Here is a 15,991-nt window from a genome sequence, read left to right as displayed (position 1 = left end):
GTGGTGTGGAGGTCAATTCCCATATCTTGATTGTTCCATCGTCACTCGCAGAGGCAAGACGCAATTTGTCCTGTATTTGTGGCAGCGAAGCAAGGTTTAAGACAGTTGAGATTGAAAAATATAAAAACAATGTATGATAATTATTAAGGTCAATTACAACATATTCAACATATACAATTAGGTAGACATAGATTTCAGGTTTTTGAAACAACTGATGTATCTTGGCCTAACCATTCGAGTGTGAAAATCTTCATGTAAGGGCTACATTATTTATTAGCATGAGTATGTAACCTGGGAACACCATTGAACCGAGTTGATATCCACATCATGAGCATGCTCCTTCTTAAGTAGCAATTTATACGCAGGTTCATCATATTGTAATAATATCCAGAAAGAGTTAAGTATTGTAAAGAAATGGAAGAGGCCGTATATACAAACATTACCAAGCCTGACTAATGTAATCTAAATGCTTGATGCTAAGGCCACACCGACAATTCATAACAAGGATGTACAGCATGTAAATTAGATGGCAGTGAGTTAACCTAAGAGATGTGGACTTGATGATCTTGTAAATCTCTATTTGGTTCAAAAAAACAAAACTGAGAGAGAAAGAGAAGCAGACATAATAGATTTCCCAAACACTACTACCTTTATAACGTCTATCGCACTCCAATTCAACAAGGCAAGTGTACATGAAAGTTTCGTAAAGTGGATATAAAATTTCACAGAAGATCCTAAAGATGGAGGTTCTAGTTACAACTTTGCTGAATCCGGAAAGTTTAGACTGGCTTTGTGCCATTTTGAGGTTTTGTATGATACTAATTTTCTTCTTGCTTGATGCATAACATATTTTCGAGACGTTTATCGCATCAAAACTCAGTTATCAGAAATTTTCCATTCATGGTGAAGAGGAAGTCTAAAGCTCTATACGAATTCGATATGTACAATGGTTATATATGCACGAAAAATACAGAGAATTAATCAAACAAATAATTGCATCATATTTATCCAATATACCGATCTTTCTCCATTCTCAATAAAGAAACATATGGCACCGTCAACTGCCCCCGTGCAGATTATTTCCTCCCTGGAACATTCACCTCTCAAAATGTTATAACAAATTTGAGTCAATGAAATTACAAAATTGGCTAAAAGAATAAAGAAAAGGAATAAGACCTAATTAAATAGAAGAAAGGCAAAAATAAACAAAATTTTGCTACCTTGACACATGGACAGAAAGAATTGTTTTGTCATGATAACCAGTGAGAGTACATAAATGTGTCCTGACAAAATGTTCAAAAAAAAATATGAAACCAAGATGTATATAAACTGATTAAAACTCAGAACATGCACCAGACTACAAAATTCAAAGAATGCTTTTTGATCAAAATGTTTATACTTTATTCTATCATTTTTTGCATTAGATAATCAAAATATTATACCATCAAGAGAAGCTAAACAAATTTAATGGTAAGTTGATCCGCCAGTCTGTGGAACTGAACCTTGTAATTTCAACAAAAAATCACAAGCAATCCGTAATGCGCGCATGCATATGCATATTTATAGTAACTATGGGAAACGAAGAGAGTAAGATGGATAACATAAAATAAATCTCAATCGAATTAGTACACACAATCACTGAACACAATTTTCTAATCGCCGTGATACCGAATACCGAACATTTGTTAATTTGTCACTTTCCAACTGATTGAGGATTGAAAGCTTATAAAAATTGAAACTAGACCTCAAAATCAGTGTTCAAGCTGTTCAGACTTAATTTGGAAATTTAGTAACAAAGATATCCATGCCAAGGAAAAAAACGAGTGAAGGAATATCAAATTAATACATATGGAGAAGCATTGCTTATGTACCCAGGGTCAAGTCTTTCTCCGTACCGCATCCTATCAACGTCAAGACTCCATATATTAATGGTATTGCCACTGCAGAATCATTATTATTACTGCATTACTTTTAGGATAACAACTATGCTTGTACCAGAAGTACTTGTAAGACACAACTAAGATGTTGTAACTTAGATTTTCAATTGGACATGTAAACATAGAAACGAGAAAAAAAAAAATCCATACATACCTACATGCAATGATTTTGTTTCCCCTGCCATTTAAAGCTAAGGCCTGGATTGTATACTCATGGCGTCCACTAAAACATAAAAACAGTTGTACCAGATTTTAAAATATTAAGACTAGCTATTTAGAAACTTTATAACCTAGTGAAGTGCAGCAGATGCTTAGGATATAATGCAATCAGTTAATTAACTAACAGACTTTGCTGTGAATATGAATCTGCAATGAATTTGTTTAAACATAGAAAGCAGGTTCTGAAATTACCGGTTACTTTCACCTAAAGTTTGTATACAGTCCCAATTGACTATATCGAGTTTAACGATTTGATAGCTCTATATATTTACCACATATATATATATATACCTTGATATTACAGTCAATGGTACTCGAAAACAGAATATCCTTCAATGGATGCCATCGGATCATTCTAGTGCATCCTGTACTATCTGTCAGCCGTGATACAAGCCGAACGCACCTTTCGGCTTCTGATGGTATCTTCCATATCCGTATATCACTTTCCGGGACAACGGTAGCAATGAACTCACCCGATGCACAAAGAGAGGCATTTACTAGTAAATGGTTGCGCAGCTGCATGGATCGATGTAAATTAAATTTTGCATTTTTAAACACACTACGTACCCAAATATATATATATCATTAGATTAAAGATATAATATGTGTTGGCAGGCACGAGGGGATGCTAATTAACTGATTAGATAATTAAAATCCAAATACCCGTAAAAAGGAAAACTCTGTCTCTGTGAATGTTTCCTCGAAATCCTTCCAAACGCATATGCAGCCTTCGACACTGGACGTTGCCAGAACACTGGCAGATGCGGCCCAGGCACACCATATGAAACCATTAGTTTCCAGATCCGGCAACACTTTCTGATGATCAATAAATTAACACCAGAAAATCTATTTTATTCATCAATATATATGATCAAAAAACAGAGACATTATATTATTAATTTTCATCACGTACCTTGAACTGGAAAGAGCCGGTGGTGGTGTTCTGCTCCCAAATAACTGTCTCTTTCTCGCCGCCACATGATGCGATCATGGCGGGGACACCGTCGACTCCCGTGGTCGGATTCCAGGAGACACACCAAACCACATCAGTATGGCCTCGAAGCGTTTCGATTTCCCTCAGCTCGAAAGTCCTATCTGTGAAATCCATCCAAGAATTCAAAGAAGACGAAAATGGAGATACTGGGAGAGCTGAAAAGAATTCAAGAAGCTGAAAAGAAAAATGAAATCATGATCCGCATGCAAAGCTTTGTATACGACTGATTGATTACAATTGGTTCTCCTCCTAACTGAGTAATAACTGCTTCCAACTGTATTTACGTTTACACCTGCATGCTTTCTTGTTTTCTTGATAATAAAACAACGCTCTCGATTCTCTTTGTGCATATTTGCATGCACTTTCCACGTGAAATCTCAAAATTAATTTGAGCTAGCTAATAAATCTCAAACACACGCACTTTTAATTTGCATGCATGCATGTTTCGTAACTCATCATTGTGAACGGTCCTCATGATTTACGAACCATGCATGCATGCAATATAGAGAACCCATGATCCTCTAAACTTTGTACAGATTCTTATTGTTATTTTCTCGACTTGGAACACTCGATCGAGTCACTGTCACTTGACTTGATGATGCAATGATGGCCATTCGAGAAGTTTAATTAGGGCTTAGGCTTTGTCAGGATTCTTAGATGAAATACTATCTATATATCATTAAAGCATTGGATTTTTTTTTTGAGTGTCTCATAATGATTTAAGAAATGGGAAATGAATTTTTTTGGTCCACTGCATTTCTCTATTTTGAGTTTTTTAGCTTGGACTTTTTTTAATCACATAAACATTTGGTAATGTTGACATATATATGTTGTGACGTCAAAATTACTCTTCAGCTTCTTATATGTCACGTCAACGATTGGAGTAAATAAATTAAAAATTAAAAATTATTATACTAAAACAAAAATTGAAAACTCGATTTACGAAAATAAAAAATTGGGCATTTTAGTAGACCAAAAAAAGAAAAAGAAAAAAGAAACAAATCTCCCTTAAAAACCCAAATGTGAAAAAGCAGAAAAGAAAAATATACTCTGCATCCGTGAAAATTACAACCAAATAGAGATCATAAAATAATCAATGAAATTGATAAAAAAAAAAAAAAAGAAGAAGAAGAAGAAGAAGAAGAAGAAGAAGAAGAAGAAGAAGAAGAAGAAGAAGAAGAATAATAATAATAATAATAATAATAATAATAATAATAATAATAATAATAATAATAATAATAATAATAATAATAATCAATGAAATCACAAATAAAAATAAAAATAAAGAGGTACGCATCATTGGTGACCAAGAAAATTAAGTACAACGATATTGAGCTGAATGTGATAAGAAAATTAATATTTGTAATTGGTTCAGATCAATTAAGAAGACAAATAATAATAACAACTAACAAAGATGCAACATAAGAAAAATAGTTAAAATCTAAAGAGTGAAAAATAAACTAAACATATGGTTTTTTACAGAGTTAGTAATATAGAGGGATTCATATAAATAATAAAATATGAAAGTGTTCAGTTATATACATATTTGATGAAAGTTACACATTACCCTTTTGAAATTACAAAAATTATCTCAAATGTATTTTACTTGAAAGAACTATTTTAAAAGTGTATCTTTGACAAATCGTGTGTGTAAATTTTATTGTTTATATAACATTTTTTCAATATGCAATTATCATTTTGATTTTCTAGATTAACTTTGATGATGTCAAAAATTTATTTTAGGTTCGGTCTGGTAGAGCGGATCTTCCAAATCACTCACAAATCGGGTCGGGTTGGGCGTGACGTGGTTCTGCACAGAGAGAAGCTAGGTTAGGGGGCGTCGAAGGTGTTTTCGGCATGACCCCTCCGATGCCTAAGTCAATTCTCCGAAAAGAAAAACGAGAGGACAAGAGAATATAAGTGAGTGAATGTGTGAACAAAAGTGAATGTGTATAACCATAAGAGATACCTGATATTTATAGAGGATGGAGGCATGAGTTACCTTGCTATGATAGAATTCCTGTTAGGGTAGGACTCTACTAAAGGTAGAAGACTAAAGTATGTAGAGCTTAGTTACGATGACGACTAGGGCTCTTGAACGGACTTATGAGTTTTATCAAATCACGGATTTGTTGGAGCTTATCCTTATCCGTTATAGATTCTAAAGTGTTTCCAATCTCCATGTCTCTTCTTGTTCGGCCCAGGTCGGGCATCTACCCTGCCTAGACAGAGTCAGGTCGGACTCTTTTCCTACACAGACAGGGGTCAGGTCGAACTCTTTTCCTACCCAGACAGGGGTTAGGTCGGCCATTTGGGCTCAACAGCATGGGCTTAACCATAAACTAATATTTTTGGGATCTGCATATTGTTTGGGTCTTTTAGTGAGTTTGGACCTCACTACACTGAGGCCTAATGAGTTTAGGACAACTTTTTCTGGGCACGGGTTAATGGGCTTGGATCGGACCAGACCCTTGTATTTTTAGGGGGCATCAATAGTACCTCCCTCATTTGGTCAAAAAAAATTATGAACTTTAGACCATGTGATTTGGTCCGATCCCGAGTTGAAACACAAATTCTAACATTCACCTAGTATAAGCCACTACAACAAATTTTAGATTCAACAACATCTAAAAGACAACGGTTTTGTGAAAAAATTATTGTCTCTTGACCTTTCACAATGGATTTGTTAAAAAGTGTTGTTGCTTTCCTTATTTTGATAAACAACTACAACGGATTATAGCCTACGACAACGGATTTTAAAATTTGTTGTCTATGAGCGTGTTTTTCATGGCCTACGACAACGAATTTTAAAATCCGTTGTCTATAAGCGGGTATTTATATAATCTACTACAACGGTTTTATTATTTTGTGTTGTAATAGAATTAAATTTTTTTTTCTTTTTTTCAAAATATATTAGTTAAAACGGGAAGAAATCAGAAACATGATTTCTTACCTTTTCTCTCGTCGCAGGCTTCTTTCCTCCTTTCTCTCACAATTGATTCTCCAATTACCAAACCCTAGCCGCCCTCTTCGTTTACCACCTCGCCGCCGCAACACTCCAGCCCAGTAGTCGCCACCACCTCACTGCCGCAGCCCAAGCAGCCAAAGCATCTCAGGCTCTCAATGAAGCGAACCAAGCATCTTCGTTTAGGGGTTATTCCTGATGGATCGAAATGGTGGAAGGATACGGGAATAGAACTATGACTTGATGGGGTCCTCTGTAAATGGACGCTGATTCGAGGTGTCAGTTCGGATAAGGTTATCGAATGGGAGAACAAATATTGGGAAACTTCGGATGAGTTTGGCTATAAGGAACTTGGTTCGGAGAAATCTGGACGTGATGCTGCAGGAAATGTTTGGCGTGAATATTGGAGGGAAACGAGGAGTCAGGTTATTGTTTTCGGTACTAATTTTTTTTATCGATCTATGAAGTTTTTACCGATTTTAAAATCTGGGTTTTTGTTCAAAATCGATCAGGCTTGCTCCGATGCAGCAAGAGTTTCCGACTCCGATGGACTAATTAGCTTCGATCTAAACTTGAATCTCAAGTTTAGAATCCCTATTTCTGCGACTAGATTGCGACGGGACTGCGCTTTGTTCATCTTCTTTTGTTGGCAATTTTTGCTCCGATTTCAGGTTGTTTCGTGGTCTTTTAGTTTAGATTCAAAATATTCCAGTTCAACACCGTAGCATCATATTTTTTGTCTGATTTTGTTGCACATTACTTGAATTTTTGGCTCATATGTGTCTGCTGTTCCAGTCCTCTTTACTTGCATTAGTCGCATATGCTTCAGACTCTGGTGAAGCCGATCGACTTAGGAATCTTGCTTCCCCTGATGGAAAGGTTGGATACGTTTGATTCCATCTTTTGACAATCAGTTTCCTTGATCTGTTTTCTTATGGTTATTTATGTTATCTTCAGGAGGAATATGCGCAGTATGTTATTGCAAAACAGAGAAGTTTACTCAAGGTCATGGCAGATCTTGCCTCTGCCAACCCTCCTCTCGGTATTTTCTTTGTAGTTGCTCGAAGCCTGCAGGTCATATTTTACTCTATCTTATCGTCCCCAAAGTAAGTATTTATCTTACTGGTCCTTTGTATCTGCTTGAGTAGGCTGCAATTGCTATATCAAATGCAATGCTAGCAACCATATAATTGTTCTTGCTTATATTGCTCCTTGCCTTCATTTTCTCGTTTTATTGACAAATCTTCGTGAACTCAAGTTCTCCCATTGTTTTCTAGGATTTTTCACCATCAAGAATCCATGTAACATGTGCACTAGTTTATGAGAAAATGCCCACATGAAGAATTCACAAGGGTGCCTGCTCAACGTGGATGAAGGTATGTTACTCGTTCTTGAGATAAGGTTATATACTCTTAAATCTTTTCTTAATTTTCTTGTGATGCCAAAAAGTCAGTTATTGTTTTGACCCACCAGTAGATTTTCTTGATTGATGGTGCCATTCGATGCACACATTTTTTTCCCTCATTTCTCGTGGAATCTTCTTATTTGATAGTTATTTCTTGAATCTTAGTTTTTGCATCCTTTTAGAATGTTGTGCCTTTGAAGGAAAGCAGCAACTGCAGTTGGGCGCCAATTTTTGTTAGAACTTCAAACTTCAGGCTTCCTGTTGATCCTAAAACACCCATAATAATGATCGGCCCAGGGACTGGCTTGGCTCCATTCAGGGGTTTCGTATAGGTTTTTGTCAAAATATTTCGTGTAGTTAGCCTCAGTAATCTTGTTTAAATACTCAAAATGATTTGTTTTATATTCCGATGATTACACCATAAATGCTTATTCATGTTAACAGGAAAGATTAGCACTGAAAGAATCTGGGGCTGAACTTGGTCCTGTCGTGTTATACTTTGGATGCAGGAACCGAAAGATGGTTAGTAGAATAGTAGTAGTTCACGGAGCATTTGTAAAATGTTCTTACTGAGTAAATTTATGCTGCACATTAACTCGCGTCATCTCCAGGACTTCATTTACGAGGATGAATTAAACAACTTTGTTGAAGCTGGAGTAATTTCCAAGCTTGTCCTTGCATTTTCACGAGAGGGACCAACCGCCGCTGTTCGTTTCTGCTGCATTGTGGGATTTCCAGTGAGCGACCGCCGAAGAGTCGAACGAGAAGGATGTTGTTTGAGTTTTAGTTTAGAAGGATGCTGTGATGTGGGCTTTCCGTAAGTAGTTCTTGAGGCCAATATATATGTATAAAATATTTTGTCTGCCCTCATTTTATTGCTTCGATTCTAGCTGATTTCCATGTTTTTTTTCTCCTCCATGTTTATCTTGGGTTCTAAGATAAAACGTAAGAGCTAGACTCGATTATTGAGCTATTTGATTTCCAGCTCTGTTTTTTCGAGTATCAATTAAGCTAGTATATTGATGTAAATATACCTCAAATTTTGTGAAACTAGTTGTCAAAGCACGTGGTTAATTAAAAAGAGAAAAACATTAGATACATATGAGTAATTTAACAAGATTAAAAATTGACTTTTCGATGATGCTACTTGGAACCTACTTGAGATGATATTTGAACTCGGCAAAATTTGATTTGACCGAGATATAGTTGAGTTAAGATTAAGCCACTTGCAACCCTATAATGTTTTAATCTTCCTGTTCTATTTTGCTTTGACATACTTTTTTTGTTTAAGAGTATTGATTTTCCTCGATGCATTGGATCCCTATCATGTTGATAAACTGCAAACCCTTGCCCTATAGAATACTGGAATCTGATCTTATTTGAATTGGTTGGAATTATTTCTGGTTATCAAGATGGTATAGAATTTAAGCACCTTTGATTTCACATTTCACATTTCTGGCTTTGTGTTTTTTCAATGAGACAGGTTACTTGAGTTTATCATGTGGTGGAACAACGAATTACATCGATTCTTCTAACATTTCATGGGCACCGGATGTGGATTATGTAGCTAGTGAAAACAGTACAAGTGTGGTTTTTCTAGAGGGGACATCTTCGTCTTGTCTCCCTGTCCGATTTTCCCAGATTATGAAGCTAGAAAGAGTTACCGTCTTCTGTTAATCATTTGATTTGAAGTTTTTTTGTAGTGTGCATTGCATTAGAATTTAATTTCGAGTGATTTGTAATACTAAAAAAGTGTATATTAAATTTTATTTTTGAAATTTTAAATTTTGGTTTATTTATAATATTGAAATTTGTATATTATTTTTTTTTGTTTTTTATATGAAAAACGACAACGGATAAAATCCGTTGTAGTAGGGTTCTAAAACTGTTGTAACTGAAGGTGTTGTTAAAAGCACGTCCCTACAACAACGGATAAAATCCATTGTCTTTGTCCTTAAAGACAACGGATAAAGCCCCTACGACAACGGATAAAATCCGTTGTCTTTGAGGGAAAAGACAACGAATTTTATCCGTTGTCGTAGGGGCTTTATCCGTTGTCTTTGAGGGCAAAGACAACGTATTTTATCTGTTGTCGTAGGGGCGTACTTTTAACAACACCTTCAGTTACAACAGTTTTTAATCCCCTACGACAATGGATAAAATCCGTTGTCTTTTTGCGTTTTTCTTGTAGTGAATCCCAGATTTACTGATAAAAATCCCGAACTAAAATGAGTTTAACTATTACTATAAAAGTGTGAGGACTAATACACGATTTCGTGTGATTAGTTCAACGTATTTTCACCAAAGAATGACCAACCCAAATTCTGAGGGTCTCGAACTGATAGGGCTTTTGAGATAACAATGAATTGCGTGGGATTACATTGGAGCCGAGCTGGTCGGGCTTTTGAGATAACCACAAATTACGTGGTATGTGCCGAGCTTGGTCGGACTTTTGAGATTGACCACGAATTACGTGGTATGTGTCGAGCTTGGTCGAGATTTTGAGTTTGACCACGAATTGCGTGGTATGTGCCGAGCTTGGTCGGGCTTTTGAGTTTGACCACGAATTGCATTGTAAGTTCCGAGATGGTCGGGCTTTGATTTTGACCACGAAGTGCGTGGTAAGTAACGAGCTTGGTCGGACTTTGATTTTGACCACGAAGTACATGGTAAGTGTCGAGCTGGTCGGACTTTTAATTTGACCACGAAGTGCGTGGTAAGTGTCGAGCTGGTCGGGATTTTGAGATAACCACGAATTACGTGGTATGTGTCGAGCTTGGTGGGGCTTTGATTTTGACCACGAAGTGCGTGGTAAGTTGATAAGTGTATTTTGTATGCATTATTCTATTATATGTTTACGTTTATTTTGCATGTATTTGTGATGTGTTTTAGTGTATTTTGTGTTGTTTCATGCATTTTTTCTACACGTTATTCCCCTTGGTTTATTTAAACGAAGTGGAAGGAAATTTGGCATTTTACGTGAAGAGATGATGCGCCTATGTGCATGAATGAGTGAGCAGCGCATAGCTGCGCACCTTGAAGACTTGAAGAGATTGGAGATGTGATGCACCGTGAAGAACTAGAGCCAGCTGTGTGTCTGTTGGCAGAAGAAATAAGCCACACTTATGCGCATGGTGAGGAATGGAGAAAGGGGTGCTTCTGCGCGTAGAGAGCTGCGGCTGCGAGCATTAAGGATAAATAAAGAGATGCGCAACTGCGCAAGATAGGGCACTTCTGCGGAATTGAAAAAGAAGGCACGTGCATCTGCATGTAATGTGGCGCTTTTGCGTGGGTGTTGTGTGTGTTGGTTAAGGATGAATTATTCTCGAGGCAGAAAAGTTCTTGCTCGAGCGCACCTTTATGCGCTCGAGCGAGAAATACAGACAGTAAAAGGAATCGAGACAGAAGTATGCTCGCTCGAGCACAACTTTTTTCCGATCGAGCGAGAGATCGCGAATTCGAAAAAATTTATAATTTTGGAAATTAAAACTTTTATTTTGTGGGCTTTATTTCATGAGCTTTTTGAACCCATATAAAAGGGGATTGATCAGACAAAAGAAGGGGTACTGGAAATTCACAGAGGCGGCAGTTACAGGCGTGGAGATTGAAGATTTCGGCACTCAGTTTTTCTTCTCTTCTTTAATTTTATTTTTATTTCATGATTAACAACTTTGTTTAAATCATGATTTCATTTATTGTAGTAACCCAGGTTCCATTTTAAGATAATAATATGTTAAACATGATTAAGGGTTAGTAATTTCGGAGTGTTATTGGACTTTGGAGGAGAATTTGGGCTTTTGACTTTGGGCCGGATCGGAAGCTCCGAACCCAGATCGGAAGTTCCGATCCCAGCCACTTCGGAAGCTCAGCGAAAGCACCGAGATCGGAAGCTCCGATCCTGGAACGGAAGTTTCGATCTCCAGCTGCCAGCAATGCTCGATGATTCAGCCGCGAGTTTTGACAAGTGTTGGACGTAGAGCAGATCGGAAGCTCCGATTGGGCGATCGGAAGTTCCGATCCTGGCGTGTCCTGCATGCACGCAATGAGCTGGATCGGAAGCTCCGATCCTGAAATCGGAAGTTCTGATCCTGGCCGGGAATTTTGCCTATAAATAGGGCTTCTCAGATTCATTTCTGAATTACGAATTCCCAAGTTTCTTTCTTCAGTTATATAGTGTGAGTTATACACTTGAGGGCCCTATCGGTTATAATAGAGGTGCTGGAATAACCAAGGTGTGGTTATAGTCATCCGGAACTAGCGACTCCAAAGGGCTAACTACGGACGAAGGTATGGTCCGGGAATCTATTTAAGTTTTGGGAGTACTTATTAGCTTAGTTAAGGCTTATAGAAATTATGTAGTGATACGGTGAACTTTTGAATATAGGCTTGGAACCTAGGATCCTATTATACTTGAACTAGCCTAGAGGTACGTACACATTGACTGAGATTGCCAGCGAGTATACATGTTTATATGTTGCATTTATTTGGCATTATTATATGGCATGATATATGATTTACCGCTTTTCTATATTCATATGTCATGTGCATATACACGTTGAGCCTATACCTTGTTATATCTGACTATAGTGCCGCTCATCTCTATATTCGATAGTCTGTCACTGAGAGTACCGCGACGGCGGGGGCATTTATGTCTGTCTACTCTGGTGTACTAGATGAGTGTGGTTGCATCCAGAGGTTGATCCGTGCGGTGGCAGCACTCATGTGGCGCCGGTAATGAGCATGATTTTTGGATGACCCGTTACCAGTCATCATGTTGCATGCATTATATACATATATTTACTCATGTCTATGTACTGGGCGTTAGCGCTCACGTCCTAGTTGTTATCTACATAAAAAAATTTCAAGAATGAGCAAAAAATATTTTTCCCATTTTGCTTTCATGACGAGAATACATTGAGATAAAGCACTATCATTAGATTTAACATGTTCATGAAAAATACAAGCAATGTTGCAATAATGTGTTAAAACTAAATGTGAAGTAGGATAATAAACAGCGAATAATTGGTCACTAGCATCATTAAAAACTTTTAAAATTTCACGAATACTAGTGCATATGTTCCATTGATTTGAAAATAAATAAATATCACGAGCTTGAAAAAATTGATGAAAAAACGTACATAATAAATCTTTATATTCAAAAGAGGATAATAATAATTTATATGTTGAATTCCAACGAGTTGGAACATCTCGTGCAAACCGCTTAGGCTTCATACCATTTACTCTACAAAATTTTCCCCATTGCTTCATAACTTGAGGATGCGTCCATAAATAATGAATAGCGTTCCTAATTGGTTGAATATGTATGCCTAAACTTTTTAGCTCATCTTGAACACACAAATTTAAAATATGACATGTGCATCTAATATGAAAAAATTTGCCGCCTAGTGATGGTTTACACATTTCAATAAGCTCATTAATACTAAAAGTATTTGCACTAGCATTATCAAAAGACATTGAAAAAACTTTGGTAGTTAGACCATATTCTTCTAAAATAACAAATATAAGTTGAAAAATATTTTGTGTCGTGTGTGATTCGTTGAAACATCTATATGCAAGCAACCTTTTTTGAATGTTCCAATCATTATCAATCCAATGACTTGTAATACCCATATATGAACAACTTTGCAAATGATCACTCCAAATATCGGAACACAAAGAAATTTTATTATTCAAACTATAAAATTCCTTAATTAATTCTTTCTTTTGATCAACAACTAACTTTTTCATTGTGCGTTTGAGACTATTTCTTGGAATACGTCTAATAGAAGGATTTGCACTTGTAGAAAACCAATTTTCAAAAGATAATTTATCGCTAAAACTAAAATAAAATTGTTCAACCGCACAAAATTTAGCCGCTTCTTCTCTAAATCTAGCTTCATTATATTTAAATAGTTGAGATTCATTACCCGATTGAGAAGAGAATGCCGGAATTTGAGTTTGACCACGATCAATCCCAATTTCCACCGGATGATTTTTCTCGATATGCCGCGTCAAAGTTCCATAACCACCTCCTTGTTTAAATTTGTAACATTTTGAATAATATTTTCATTTGGCTTCCAAATCACTGAAGGGAAGCGTCACCTTGTCGAAATGTTTGGTGAAGATATCGGATGTCGGGCGAGGCACCGCTCGAGTTTGTCTTTGAGAGGCCGCCGGATCGTTCATACTTTCTTGACTTGCATGATGACGTGGTGGTGGTGGTTGTTCAACTTGTTGTCTTTGTTGTGCCTCTTGTCGAATTTCTTGAATTTCATCATCGGAATATTCAAGATCAAAGTCATCGACATTGAATTGAGGATACTCGACCTCGGGTGGTATGATACTCTTTTCCTTTCCTTTTCCTTTGTCACCCCTACAATTTGATCCCGCTCCGGACATTTGTAATTGTATAAATATGAAAATAAATCAATAATTGGCAATAAACCAATAATCAAAACTTGATATTATTGATAATTCAAGAAATTAAAAGGAATTGAGAATGAAGAGAATGAAGAGAGAATTGTATAAACAAAATGAAAGGGGGTTGGGGGGGTATTTATAGATAAAAAGTAGGTTTTTTTAAATATATATATATATTTTTGGCAGACCCGGCGGGTCCGCCGGGTCGGCCGGGTTTCAACGGCCACGAAATCGTGGCCGTTGAGAGCTCCAACGGCCACTTGCTAGTGGCCGTTGGATCATCTGGGCGCCCATGGGGGCGCCACGTGTTCAACCCGCCGGGTTGGACGGTTCCAACTCACCGGGTCAGACCCGTTCAACCCGGCGGGTCCAACCCGTCGGGTTTCCGATTTTCCAAAGGAAAAACTGGGACCAGACCTCTTAGTGGCCGGTCCGGCCCCGGTTTCGGGTTGGATCCGTTGACCCGGTTAATCGGCCCGTTGACCACGGGTCAGTTCCGGCAACCCGGCCCTTGGCCAGGTCTACTGACAAGCGTATCAGGTCAAGTAATAGTATAAAAATTTAAGTCCAAATTTCGAATCAACAAGGACTGAAAATATGATTACCAGAATATATTTATTTCCATCTAATCTAGACCAAACAATAACAATGGATTTGACTGAATTAATTAAAATAAAATTACTAATTAAATTAAACAATATAATAAATTAAAATAAAAATTCAGCAGTGATTTAAACGATAAATTCAATAAAGAAAGATTCGATCAAGGCGCACGCATGTATCAGACAAATTATGCAAACACGAGGCAAAATCTAAGCTCCAATTTCAATCTAATCACGATGAATTCTCCTAAATTATTCAATAGTCTATTTCTAGAACAAGTGAATCTATTCAAATATTGACGGATTAAATTTTCATAATTCTAATCAATGCATTAGGAACTATGAGAATTCAGTTTACACCTAAAGTTGCATACTGAAACCGAATACTATTTCTAGTCAGTTTTATCATATGTCAATTATTGGAGTGATCAAAATCAATTCATCCTCTGTCGACTTGGAATCGATTAACAAACAAGTAAATAATTGATCAGGTTATTCACAAGCAGACAGTAAAAATCCAACAATCAATAATTTTGATATAAATAAGAAAGTCTTAAATAAACATTCACGTGTTCAACAATAATCTGTCTAGCCCAATCTCGTGGCCTCAATCGAAAAGAAATTACTACTCCATAAATGTAGTGACCCTGCATGGTATCACCTACTAACTGGCAACTAATAGCATGCATTAAACTTAATGCAACAAAACAAAGTAAAACATGCGGAAACAAAACCATAATTTACATATCAGCTTAGTAACATAATCCAGGCTTAAATCTGTAGTGATACAACCAAATCGAAATCTTAAACAGTAAACATTATACAGCTATATCGAATCCTGCTGTATAATAAAATCCTCAAGGCTCCTGCTCCCTAGTCCTGCCTTGAACTACCAGCTCCATCCATCCTGCGACCTGCCCCATGGAATAGGGTGTCCAAGATAACAACTAGGACGTGAGCGCTAATGCCCAGTACATAGACATGAGTAAACATATGTATATAATGCATGCAACATGATGACTGGTAACGGGTCATCCGAAAATCATGCTCAGTACCGGCGCCACATGAGTGCTGCCACCGCACGGATCAACCTCTGGGTGCAACCACACTCGTCTAGTACACCAGAGTAGACAGACATAAATGCCCCCTCCGTCGTGGTACTCTCAATGACAGACTATCGAGTATAGAGCTGAGCGGCTCTATAGTCAGGTATAACAAGGTATAGGCTCAACGTGTATATGCACATGACATATGAATATAGAAAGCGGTAAATCATATATCATGTCATATAATAATGCCAAATAAATGCAACATATAAACATGTATACTCGCTGGCAATCTCAGTCAATGTGTACGTACCTCTAGGCTAGTTCAAGTATAATAGGATCCTAGGTTCCAAGCCTATATTCAAAAGTTCACCGTATCACTACATAATTTCTATAAGCCTTA

The 15,991-nt window shown here is 37.0% G+C and overlaps 2 protein-coding genes across 6 annotated transcripts; one reads left to right on the top strand and one right to left on the bottom strand.

Annotated features, from left to right (window-relative positions):
• Window positions 1–2,276: 2,276 nt before the first annotated feature.
• LOC140877978 (protein transport protein SEC13-like) lies at window positions 2,277–3,448 on the bottom strand. Its single transcript, XM_073281580.1, has 5 exons — window positions 3,443–3,448; window positions 3,070–3,324; window positions 2,820–2,972; window positions 2,448–2,672; window positions 2,277–2,303 (listed from the first exon to the last, which is right to left on the bottom strand). The coding sequence occupies exons 1-5, from the start codon at window positions 3,446–3,448 to the stop codon at window positions 2,277–2,279; spliced, it is 666 nt and encodes a 221-aa protein (XP_073137681.1).
• Window positions 3,449–6,116: 2,668 nt separating this feature from the next.
• Window positions 6,117–9,269, top strand: LOC140883694 (NADPH--cytochrome P450 reductase-like). 5 transcript variants are annotated; one of them, XR_012150448.1, is made up of 9 exons: window positions 6,117–6,540; window positions 6,628–6,786; window positions 6,911–6,994; window positions 7,073–7,221; window positions 7,393–7,491; window positions 7,703–7,852; window positions 7,965–8,042; window positions 8,132–8,337; window positions 9,004–9,269. XR_012150448.1 is itself a non-coding variant. In XM_073290257.1 (8 exons), exons 5-8 carry the CDS (start codon window positions 7,486–7,488, stop codon window positions 9,053–9,055), a joined length of 342 nt encoding a protein of 113 aa, XP_073146358.1. In that variant the 5' UTR covers window positions 6,117–6,540; window positions 6,628–6,786; window positions 6,911–6,994; window positions 7,073–7,221; window positions 7,393–7,485; the 3' UTR covers window positions 9,056–9,269. The 5 variants fall into 5 exon arrangements, 2 of the variants coding, with proteins under 2 accessions (XP_073146358.1, XP_073146357.1); XR_012150446.1 differs by having other exon boundaries at window positions 7,073–7,491; XM_073290257.1 differs by lacking the exon at window positions 7,703–7,852.
• Window positions 9,270–15,991: the final 6,722 nt, after the last annotated feature.

This window comes from Henckelia pumila, chromosome 2 (genome assembly GCF_033568475.1).
Source record: "Henckelia pumila isolate YLH828 chromosome 2, ASM3356847v2, whole genome shotgun sequence".
NCBI lineage: Eukaryota > Viridiplantae > Streptophyta > Magnoliopsida > Lamiales > Gesneriaceae > Henckelia > Henckelia pumila.
Note: the sequence above shows the minus strand (reverse complement) of the source record. Positions and strands in the feature narration are given on the sequence as shown.